Here is an 11,916-nt window from a genome sequence, read left to right as displayed (position 1 = left end):
ACACGTCATCCTTATTAGTTGGGGGAAAACCAATTTTAATATATTAAATAGATTAGTATTTTTAATGGCTTAAAATTATATCAAATAGTGTGAGATAACTCATTTTTATTATTTTTATTTTTTTAGTTAAATGTTGATCAAATTTTAATAAAGTATTGATTCGCTGAATTTACTTATATTATACTTTAAAAAATTACAAATATCTCATTAAAAAATTATACAAAACAAACCTAAAACATGTACTCCCTCAGGCCTCAAGCCAGTCAAGCGTGTGTACATACTAGAGAGAGAATGGCTGAGAAGTGAGAACTGAACCAGGAACCCATTCTCTCTCTGTAGCTTTTACCAATAGTTCCAGTAACTCTCTCACTCTACCAACCAAGAAACGCATCAACCAAACCAAACCAAACCCAACAAAACCCTCTCTTACAACAAATCCAAAACATCCAAAAAGTTTTAAGAAATGCAAACGGCAACGAGAGCAGAAGCCGAACGTCTACTCGGGATCGCAGAAAAGCTCCTGCACACCCGCGATCTCAACGGCTCCCGCGAATTCGCCATCCTCGCCCAAGAAACCGAACCTCTTCTAGAAGGTTCCGACCAGATCCTCGCCATCGTCGAAGTCCTCTTAGCCGCTGATAACCGTCCAAACGCCGCCACCAGCCACCCCCACCACCACCAACTCGATTGGTACGGCATCCTCCAGGTGGACCGCCGCACCAACGACCTCGACCTCATCAAGCGCAACTACCGCCGCCTCGCTCTCCTCCTCCACCCTGACAAGAGCCGCTTTGCGTACGCCGACCACGCCTTTAAGCTCGTTGCCGACGCCTGGGCGGTGCTCTCGGACCCAATCAAGAAGTCCAACTACGACAAGGAGCTCTCCTTCTTCTCCCGAGTCGACCTCTCCGTTCCCGGCTGGGTCCAGCAAGACAAGCTCCCGGTCCGTAGAACGGGACCTGGGCCTGGTCCAGGGCCAGGCCCAAGCGCCAGGACAAATAATAGCAGTAACACCATAAGCTTCGACGGGATGAATATCAGCATGACTAATAACACGCCTGCGTCCGCCGCGAGGAACGAGATTGCGGCGGACGAGAATTCGAACGCGAGGCAGCGGCAGGGGCAGAACAGATCGGGAAATTTCTGGACCGCGTGTCCGTACTGCTATAGGTTGTATGAGTACCCTAGGGTTTACGAGGGATGCTGCTTGAGGTGCCAGAATTGTGACAGGTCCTTCCATGGGATCTCGATTCCTTCGCTGCCCCCACTGGTGCCGGGGCAGGATGCCTATTATTGCTGCTGGGGGTTCTTTCCGATGGGGTTTGTGGTTGGGAATGTGGGATCTGCGGAGAAAGAGCCTGCGCCGGCGCCGGTTCCAGTCACGGTTGCACCTCCACAGTCTGCGTCCTCACTTCCGAATTGGATGCCTGCCGCGGCTGTTCAGGAGAATGGGGGAAATGTTGCTGTGTCGGTTGCAGCGCCTACGCCTGCGAGGGTAGCTGCCAGAGGAAGTATTTCGAATGGAGTTGCTGGATCTGGGCCGAGGAAGCGAGGGAGGCCTCGGAAGTATCCCTTGCAGTCATGATCCGTGGCGATTCAGGGTTTTGGTAGGGGCTGAGGAGCTTGTTGGAGTTGAAAGTGTAATTTTGTTGAATATGAAGTGTTCCATTGAAGATCAGAGAAGATGTGAAGCTGGTGCTGAGTGCCGAGGTGATAAGTAGCGCTCTTTTTTTCTTTTTGGTTCTTGTTTGTAGATATTGTTTTAACTTATTGTCTCAATTGCCTCGTGATTGTTGTAATTTGGCTCTCTGATATATCTATTATGGAGTTGGATTTACTTGGCTGTTGGGGAGGAGAACGATTTCGCAGTTTGGTGTAGTTGAAATTCCATTGACATGACCTTGGCAGCCAATTTTCCTAAATGTGAAAACATTCTTATAGAAGTGCTGTCATTGTATTTTTCACGAAATCTCTGTAGGCAATCATATGTTTGGAATTGGTTTCTGTTAAAATTATTAAATTTAGTTGCTAGCTGCTAGTCTTTCTATCTGGGTTCGGGGAAGATAGGGCTTTGATAGTTAATCCCTTAATCAGTTATGGCAAGGCACTATATTCTTGGCTTGGATAGTAGTAATGAAGAGATTGACAGAATTTGGTTATGCCTAGGTGATCATGGGGTGAATGTAATCAAGTGATTGACAGAATTTGGTTATGTCTAGGAGATCATGGGTAAATGCAATCAAGAGATTGACTCCTTGATCTAGCTCTGATGTTTAAGTGAGTACCTAGAATAAGAAGTCTCAGAAAAGGAGTGTGCATGTTCATGTATGTCTGTGTGAGAGAGTGACAAAACGAGCTTATATTCATATACTTAGAGGCATCTACAGGTTGAGTAATCTTGACTTGTCACTGACTAGAAAGTCAGAACAGTTGGTATGAGGTCTTCTATGATTGTTTTTTTTCCTCTGCTGAAGTTTCTTCTCCCATTGTAAAATCAGACAACCCCATGCACAGTATGCTAGTTAGTATGAACCCATTTGAAAATTCAAATTGTGAGCATCTGGCTTAATGGACAATGAACGTGTTTTGTCAGTGGTGTTACCCATTTCTGCAGTCCAATTCCAAGTTTCTGTGTTGAGTGTGTCTTTTATATATTTTAATTGGTTTTGTCTGATGTCTGAATCTGTTTCTATGTAATTTCTTTTCCTCAAAATTCTATGTAGAGGATGCCGACTTCAACTTGAGGTTACTTTTCAGTCTTGAAAAGTTACTTGGGATTTAAAGGTTACTAACTTCCTGCTTGTCCCAGCCTCCCAGGAACTAGGTTGGGACAGTGATAGTTAAAAGTTTTTATGACAGAAGGGGCAAGGGAATTGGTAGATTATTTATTTTTTGCAATCTGATTTTCATCTGTAGTTTTAAAATGTAAATGGGATTGCATTCATCAAATTTTTAGAAAATAACAGGTGCTGCTGTGGCTGAATTACAGTTGCAATGTGGTTGCAGATTGTCGATGAATTTTTTTTCCCGGTTCAAATGTGATTTACATGTCTGAGAGTGAGAAACTCACCCAATTTCATTCATTCGTTGGTCGGTTTAGTTGCTGATCTTTGTGTTGTATTTTGGCACTTTGCATATGGTAAGGAGGGACGGTGATAACCTAAGAAAATGTTGTGTGGAAGAGAGAATTGGAGTACCTCCAGTGTTGTTTCTCCACATTTATAGTTGTTTCTCGAAGGAAGATATCATCCATATATAACCCAAACGTATCAGGACTGTTATCTTCTTAACCCCGAAATGACTTCATAGTTATTCAGATTATTGGCAAATATGTTCATATGCAAAGAATTCTTAATAATTTTGACGTAACATGTATAGCATTAACACCTCTCTCTCTCCCCCCCCCCCGGAAATTTTTTTTTTCTTTTCTTTCTTCCTCTCGTTTTACATTCACACTGTTTCAAATAAACCTTTTGTTATTTGTTTTTCGGCCACTACACTTTCAAGAAGAAACTTAGGTGGTCTACGATTACAAATGGGCCTCTTTCTTTTTGATTTTTTGAGTCAGTCAACAGGCTCGTCTTTAGTGGGCATGAGAAAATAAAAGGGAATAAATATGCAAGCTGATATATTGAACAAAAAGGTCTCACAAAAACCATAGTACCTACCAAGTAGTTCATAACATCCTGGCCAACGCCAACAAAAAAAAAAAAAAAAGAATCCCAAGCCAACCCCGCAAACCAGAATACCTAGACCCAGATTGAAATCCCACCTGTAGACCCCAACTCAATCATCCCTAACTCTCTTGGCACCCTTCTCTCGATTCAATAGGGGAGACTATGGTCATGGAAACCCCCGAACCTAGCATGGATGTAGCCATAGATTCGGAACCACCAGACCCTAGCAACCAAGGTTTCTCAGGCTCGGAAATTATCGACATTCGGAAATTAACGACCCTATTATGGCAGCTTGGGGAGATAGAGAAACCCTGGATGGGGAAGATGTTCGTATGTAATGAATGGGTTCTTGTGGTTGTGTTTCTTTGGTTTTCTTTGGGTGCCTAGAAGCTCTAGCTTCACTCATCTTTGTTTTGGCCTTTGTGATTATCCTGTCGTGGAATGCTAGAGCGACAGCGAGCCCAAAGTTTGCTAAGTCTATTAGGATGAGTTTGGTTCTAAGAAGTAAGACCATAGCGGCATAACAAGACATTGAAAACAAAATATAAAGTACACTGAAAACAAAATATAAAGTACACAGATACAAAAATTAGTGTTTTGTATTTGTTTAGTAATAAACTAGAACAAATTACGAACGTCTAATTTATCCTATTTTTTTTCATTCAAATGAAGAAAAATATAATAATAAAAAATATAATTATGAAAAATTAATAAGAATAATGAAAGAAAAAATGAAAAATAAGTTGTATTTCTTGTTAGTATTTTTGTGTCCTTTTTGTCAAGATGGACATAAAATACACTAATTCAATATATTTGGATATAATGTCTATTCATGTCTCATCTGTCAGACATGAATTATATCTCTGTGTCTCTATCTTAGTGTCCTGTACATATAAACAAACGCAACCTTAAATAATATTGCAGGCAGTATAAACCTGATGATTGATATTGCCGTCATTCAAGAGATGCGGTGCAGCGGTAAGTGACAAGTAATTCTATAAAAAATTTTGGGTTTGATTTCTCCTTAGTGATTGATGCTAATGGTTTCTTAGGAGGAATTTGGCTCCTCTGGAACAAACCCAATTTGAGAATTTGGAAAATAGAGAGACATGACCAAGTGCAGCATGTTTCGATAGAGGATGGGACGGATAGGTGGCTGCTCACTATGGTATATTGTAAAACTCGGTTAATTAATGGCTAATTAATCCATAAATGAGAATTTATTTTAGAAAGTCAAAAATGTGATTTTTATGGCTTAATATGATAGAGGAGATTGAGACGAGAAGTTCGATATCAATTTATGGAAATCGGACCAAGATTGGACCGAACAGGCCAAATCGGGCCAACCGGACCTATATTGGGCCCTTGGCCCAACATAACTAAACCAAAACCCTAATTTTCAGCACTCTCTCTCCTCACAACACACAAACACACACTCAAAATGGGAATGGAGGGGGAAAGAACACTCTCTCAAGCTCTCTCCCTTGGTTGATCTTCAAACCACCATAACTTTTGATCTAGAGCTCCGATTGTCGCACCGTTTACGGCCATGCGTTCACCGCGAAGAGCTCTACAAAACCCACTACTTTATTCTTGAGGTAAGCCACGATTTCATCTCAGTTCCTCAGACCTTAATTTCGAATTTTTGGGTGAAAAATATTAAGATTTTGGGCTCTTTGATGTTATAGGACCTAACTCTCTTGAAGGAGAAGATTAATCTTGTCTCTTTGAACCTTGGATGTGGTAAGATTCTCAATCCTAGTGTAAATTATTATTCTATGATGTTTGGATATTGAGATGTTGTGTTTGGGTATGATGATTGTGGCTTAGGTAGTGTGTATGTGAATATTGGAGCTTGATTGAGATTTTGGAAAGCTCGGAAAAGGGCTTTGGTGTGCAAAAAATCTGTTCTTGGTGGTGTTGATACCTTGAGAGCATGTGGAAAAGTGATTTGGAAGTGCTCCGGTTGAACGTGGGAAATCGGCTAAGGTATGGTCTCGGTTTTTTGTATCTAAAATGTAATGTGGTGCGAAAACTTAGGCTAGAGGCCCTAAGATAGACATTGAATTGTTGATGTTGTTGGATGATTGAGATATATGATGTGGTCATATATGTGGTTATGAATATTGATGCCTTGATGGTGTGATATATGAGAAAAATGCATGTTGTGATATATGCTTGATGAATGATTGAGGTTGATTTGTGGGTGAAACCATATTGATGGTAAGTATGATATTGATTATGTATAATGATGGTTGATTGGGAATGGTATTGTTGGAAATTGGGATGAGGAATGATGTATGACATGTTAATGTGTTTGTAATTTAACCATTTGATTGAGATGGGTAAAATGGTTGGGTGGTGGTTTTGTGAATTGTGGTAAAGTGTTAATGTGTGAGTTGAGGAGGCTTGATGTTGATTTTTGGTATATTTTGATTGATTTAAAAAAGAGTTGAAAATTGGTATGTTTTGGTTAATTTTGAAGATGGATGAAATTGGTTTGTTTTGAAAATGGCATTTTGTGGTATTGTATGAAAATATGGTTTTTGGGCATACTTTGACGGGGTATAACTTGGACTCTGAATTCCCAATTTGTGCCAAATTTGTTTAGAATTGAAATTGGATCCGGGATGTTCATGCCGTTCTAAGAACGGGGGAAAAATGATTTGAAATGAAGAAGTTATGTCCGTCGGAAGATTGTGGGTTAAATTTGTGAATTATGCAGCTTTTAACTTAGAAAAATTTTTAGCAGAATGCCCCCCACGCGTAGGCGTGATTGACGCGTACGCGTCGTTTTTCGAAAATGCACCATCCACGCATGCACGTCGATGTGCTGCACCAAGTGCCCAGCCAATTTCCCGAGAGTTGTGCGAAAATTGTGCCAGTTTTGTGCGTGGGTCACAAACGCATGCGTGGCTGACGCGTAGGCGTCACTTGGTTGTTTTCCCATCCACGCGTGCGCGTGGGCGACGCGTACGCATGATCCTGTTTTCATCCCAAAGTTAATTTTTGAGTTTTAAATGCCAAATTCATACTTCTAAGCCTCTGATCTCTCCCCTTATGTATTACATCATTATGATATGCCTAGCGATGAGAAAGGAGGTAGGGGATGTGGTAACTTGTGAATGAAGAAAGGGGAAAATTTATGATCAATGATGATCAAAGATGATTATATGAGATACTGTGTTGTCCATATTATACCTCTGCTGGTGGTTGGGAGGTTTGAAGGATTTGGAAAGGGAAGTAATAGATAGACTGAAAAATCTTTAGCAAGTTGCCATTTATGGTTTAGTCTGTCTATAAGTTTTCAATTTATCTGGTGGAAGTTCTAGGATTGCCTTTGGCTTTTCCAGGACATTACATGTTAGATATGTGGGTACTATTACCATATTGAGAACCTCCAGTTCTCACCCATGCGGATTTTGTGATTTTTAGATGCAGGACGAGAGGCTTCTCGCTGAAGCATGCTGGAGACTTCTGGATTAACGAAGATCCTTTGTTCTCGGGACTCTGTTTTGGTTTTATATGTTTTTCTTAGATACTTTTATCTCCATTAAATAATACAAACTGTGATGACTCCTCTTGGAGGAGATTTTAGAGAATAGGTTTTCTGTATTTTTGTCTCTTTGGGTTTCTTTGGGGTTTCCTACTTTATTTACATGTATATATTGCTATGCTCGGACCAGTTATCTTCGCAACCAGATTTTGAGTTTTGATATTCCTGCTTTTGACACTCTTTGTATATATACAATCTTGCGATAGTTCTTTCCTTCATTCGTTACGTTTTCGATTAGAGTGTTGCGCTTTCGAGTTACGATTTTGTTTTACCCCTTTTTCTTCAAAGGCTCCTAGTTATAATCATTTTCACACTACTACATGTACTAAATTTTTATTTTTAGAGATCGTAATACCTTGCCATCTCTGAATTATGACTTAAGCATAAGACTCTGTATGGTAGGGTGTTACATATATGCTTATGACGGTCTACTTATTTTCCGTCCATCTATGATTGGGGCCTGGTACACAAGTCTTCCATGAAATGTCTATCGTAGAACTGCTCCCATCCACCCATGTAGCCACTAATTAGATCTCCATCAACATTAAGACTCAGTTGATAAGCCACTTCATGTAGGGTAATGGTCGCCTCCCTATAGGGTAGGTGAAAAATGTGAGACTTTGGTCGCCATCTCTCGACTAATGCGGAGACTAATGTCCAATGATGTCCCATTTAATCATGTAGGCCACGTGTCAAAACTAAGACGTCTGAGATATGTCCTGATACGCTCGTTGGGAATCGTCAGTAAAATTCTGTCGCCTCCATAAGACCTTATCAGGCTAAAAAAACTTATGTAAAACTGATGCTCAAAATAATACAAATTTTATATTTATTAAAGACATAACTTAAACGTTATACCAGTTGTCCAAGTCTTCCAACAATATGCTCTCCCTAGTCTAATATATAAAAGGTGTTCTCATAGCCTAATAAATTTTGCTCCTTCAAAATAACTAAAATAAAATATTTAAAAATTATTTTCAATAACTTTTAACTAAAATAAGTATTTTAAAAATAACAATAATTAAAGTAAGGATTTTTTTTTCAAAAAAAATAATTTAAATATTTTATTTATAGATATAGGTAATTTGTAGCATATTTACTGATTTTCATTCCTATACATATCTTATTTACAGTGTAAACGAATTAAGATTGCTTATATCTTGTTTACGCTGTAAATGAGATAAGACATGTCACGGAGTCCATGTATCATGTTTGCACAGTGTTATGACACGTAGCTTATCTTGTTTATCATGTTTGCACGTGTTATGACACTGTAAATGATATAAGCAATCTTATTTCATTTACACTATAAACAAGATAAAGCTTAGACGCCCCTATATAAGGAACTCGTTCACAGCGCCTCAAGTGTCACTCTCATTGCCACTTAACCTTCATTTCTCCCTTTGTCAAACGTTTTCCTTGATATTCTTGAGATACACAGATATTATAGCGCGCGCATATGCATGAGATGATGACATCAACCGCCTGAATGTGACTTGCCACATTGTGGGAGAGATCGACTTCCAGGTTAATGTTGTTGTTTTCCTCTTTTAAATAAATAAGCATATAATTATAGATAGGATACTTTTATAGATTTAGTGTTGTTATACATTACTTGAATAGATTATATTTTCGTAACATAAAATAGGTTAGTTAGCAGTTATTAGCATTTGTTAGGTGGTGGAATGTATTCTTAGTAAATGTTAATTAATTAATTTAATTTAACTTATTAGTTAATTTACTTTATTTATTAAATATTTATTACATTTTCTTTTTTTTAATTTGAATTTTATATTTTCAATTTTAATTTTGAATATGCTAGATAACTTGTTTTACTGAATATTTATTGCAATGATGTTGGATAAATTTTTAAAATGCTTAATTTTTAAAGTTAATTATTCTGAAATGTGAAATAATAGGTTTATTATAATTTTTATCTTTTTATTTTGAAATATAAATTTTTACTTTTGGAATAGATTTGCTATTGAAAGGTTTTATTTTTTAATAGAGGCCTCACCTACTACTCCTTAGGCGAGTGAGTCTACACTCTTGTACCACCAGACGCCATTCTCTCTTACTTGAAGGAGGTTGAGTTTGGCGACACGGTGCAACTCTAGGAATTTGTCTTTGACAACCCCTGTTTACTACATTCGTGGGACTTTAGCGTCCAGAAACCCACACTTTCCTCTATCTTGAGTGAGTGCACCATCACCCTGTAGGATGTTGCATATCACCTTAGATTACTCACGCACGGAGAGCTAGTGGGTGGGTGGTTGCGTAACTTCTGGACATGGTACCAGCACTCAACCTGAGAGTAGGTAGAGAAGCTCCTCGGTGCCAGGCATCCTCATACTTAGCAACAAGGGACGCAGAGAAAGGAGTCATTTTCCATCATGTTGACATGGCTGAGGGAACAAGTACGACATATGCTAGCTATTGCAGATGCAGCTACCCTCCGACAGTACACAAGGTGTTACATCATGTTACTGATCAGGGGTTACCTGATGGCAGACAAGTCAAACAATCAGGTCTATATCATGTGGTTGCCATTATTAGAGGACTTCGAGAGGTGTCGCAACCTATCTTGGAGATGTACTGTACTTGCATGGACGTATTACTCATTATGCTCTGCAGCACATTGAACTACCACTGATATTGCTGGATACACTCCCCTACTAGTCTCGTGGATATACCATAGATTTTGTAAATGGTGTCCACATAATAGATAGATTTTGACATGCCCCATAGTCGTGAGGTAACTATTTTTGTATACAATTTTTATTCTTTCTATTTATGTAATTCAACTATTTCTTGCATAAATTGAGACATTGTTATTGTCGTATATGTCCACAGGTTAGGTATGAGCAAGCAGAGTAGGGACCGGTTTGACTAGAGTCCTCCAATGGCGTCTTGCATTGGATTGGTTGCAATTATATAAGCTACGCGACATTGTTTTATTTATTTGTTTCTAAATGATTTGTCGTTCTTTGTAATGAGGTATATTACATTTTATTTTGCAATTCCTGTGGACGCCATATGACGACCTAGTCTTGCAATCCATCAGCCTGGACATGGATGACTATAGTTCCCCTTGTCTGTTTCAACATTGTTGAGTTTCACCATGTTGATCAGGTGAAATGCCAATTCGGTGGCCAACAGCCAGTGCCTGGAGACCTGGTCAATGTCGACCAGTTCCTCACCACCATAATGCAGGGAGAGGAAGTATGGTAGCCCACTTGTCATCAGGAGTGGTACAGATGGAGGGCTCGATTTGAGAGAGGTCATAGGATCTCCATCCAGCCATTCACATATTACCGGCCTACATAGGAGGATTGGGCTTGGTACTAGCATGTTGTCGCTTAGACATCTGTCTGGCCAGGACGTGTTTGATGATCCTAGGTTGTTGACTCTTCCAGAAGATGTTCAGTGCATCGCCAGTCAGCCTAGAGACGTACTTGACCTTCCCTAGGATGTCCCTGATCGTCGTAGGCTTGCCAATTTGGTTCGACCAGACACGCGGAGGCTGACTAGGAGGGAGAGGGGTGCGAGGGACCGTGGAGGAGCTGCGAGGCCTTGGAGGGAGCGGGTCGAACCTTGCAAGGAGCGGTTAGATGTCGAGTCTGAGGAGGAGGCCAAGTATGGCTGGCAAGAGGAACATGGTGACATACCAGCCAATCGGGAGGACTCACTACCACCATCGCCACCTCCACTGCCACTGCCACCCCCACTACTAGTCTCATAGACACAGTATGTTCGGGGCGATCCTTTTACGGCCTCACCCGGCTGGGTGGATCTTGGTGCATCAACCAGTGGTCGTGAGAGATCCATGTTAGATGAGATCCAATTTGAAGATGCATTTTATATTCATACCACTGACAAGAAGACCATGCAGCGTCTCCTAGACCAGTTCTGCACGGGCAGAGAGCACAGTGTTGGACAAGGTCTTCATCATTCATCCGTTCTTGCGTCTACCTCAGTGTGGGTTCCTTACTTGTCACCAAGGCCCAACACCTCGTACAGCATAGATGTCTGCCCCGGTTCTCAGTATGCGACACCCCTGTCAGTTGACTCTGGGCAATTGATGGCTGCATCATAGCCGTTGCCTACACTACCACATTATTCATCTGTACAGCCTTATTACCAAGCACAGCCATATAGTCATGTGTAGTACCATGAGACTTAGATGTACCTACATCCTCCACACCTTCACTGCCTCCACTATCGCACGCACAGGTTCCTCTAGCTCCATGACCTGGCAGATCATCTCGGCAGACACAACCTCAATTCTGTGGCACTGGGCATCGCTTGCATTATGCACCTGACCAGCATCGATGATGTATTTTACATGCTTTTTGTATTATTTATATTATATTCTGTACTTTATTTAGTTTGTGTTTTGTACTTTATTTAGTTTATGTATGGACACTTGAATTAGCTTATTGGAAGTTGAATTTATCTATCATCATCTATTATCCATCCTATGTTAGTTTAGTAACTATTTTCAAGTATACTTGAATAAAGAACATCAATTTTTAATTCAAATTTTGCATTCGATTTGTAATAAACAAAATAAACAACATAAATAAGATAATGAAGCCATAGGAATACAAGTCACAACTAGAACGGGTTAATACTCAAAATGACCCTTGAAATTTGTCCTCGGCCTCAATTTAGCCCCCAAAA

General features: G+C 40.0%; 1 protein-coding gene across 1 annotated transcript; it reads left to right on the top strand.

The window, feature by feature from the left end:
* Positions 1-212: 212 nt before the first annotated feature.
* LOC112703262 (uncharacterized) lies at positions 213-1,969 on the top strand. The gene has a single exon (XM_025754639.3). It carries the CDS (start codon positions 464-466, stop codon positions 1,583-1,585), a length of 1,122 nt encoding a protein of 373 aa, XP_025610424.1. The 5' UTR covers positions 213-463; the 3' UTR covers positions 1,586-1,969.
* The last annotated feature ends 9,947 nt before the right edge of the window (positions 1,970-11,916 follow it).

This window comes from Arachis hypogaea, chromosome 7, assembly GCF_003086295.3.
Source record: "Arachis hypogaea cultivar Tifrunner chromosome 7, arahy.Tifrunner.gnm2.J5K5, whole genome shotgun sequence".
In the NCBI taxonomy this organism is placed as follows: Eukaryota; Viridiplantae; Streptophyta; class Magnoliopsida; order Fabales; family Fabaceae; genus Arachis; species Arachis hypogaea.
This window is presented reverse-complemented; position numbering and strand designations above follow the sequence as displayed.

What these genes read in the sequence shown, in the direction of transcription:
- LOC112703262 (XM_025754639.3), top strand. Translation starts at nt 464, where the DNA reads ATGCAAACGGCAACGAGAGCAGAAGCCGAACGTCTACTCGGGATCGCA.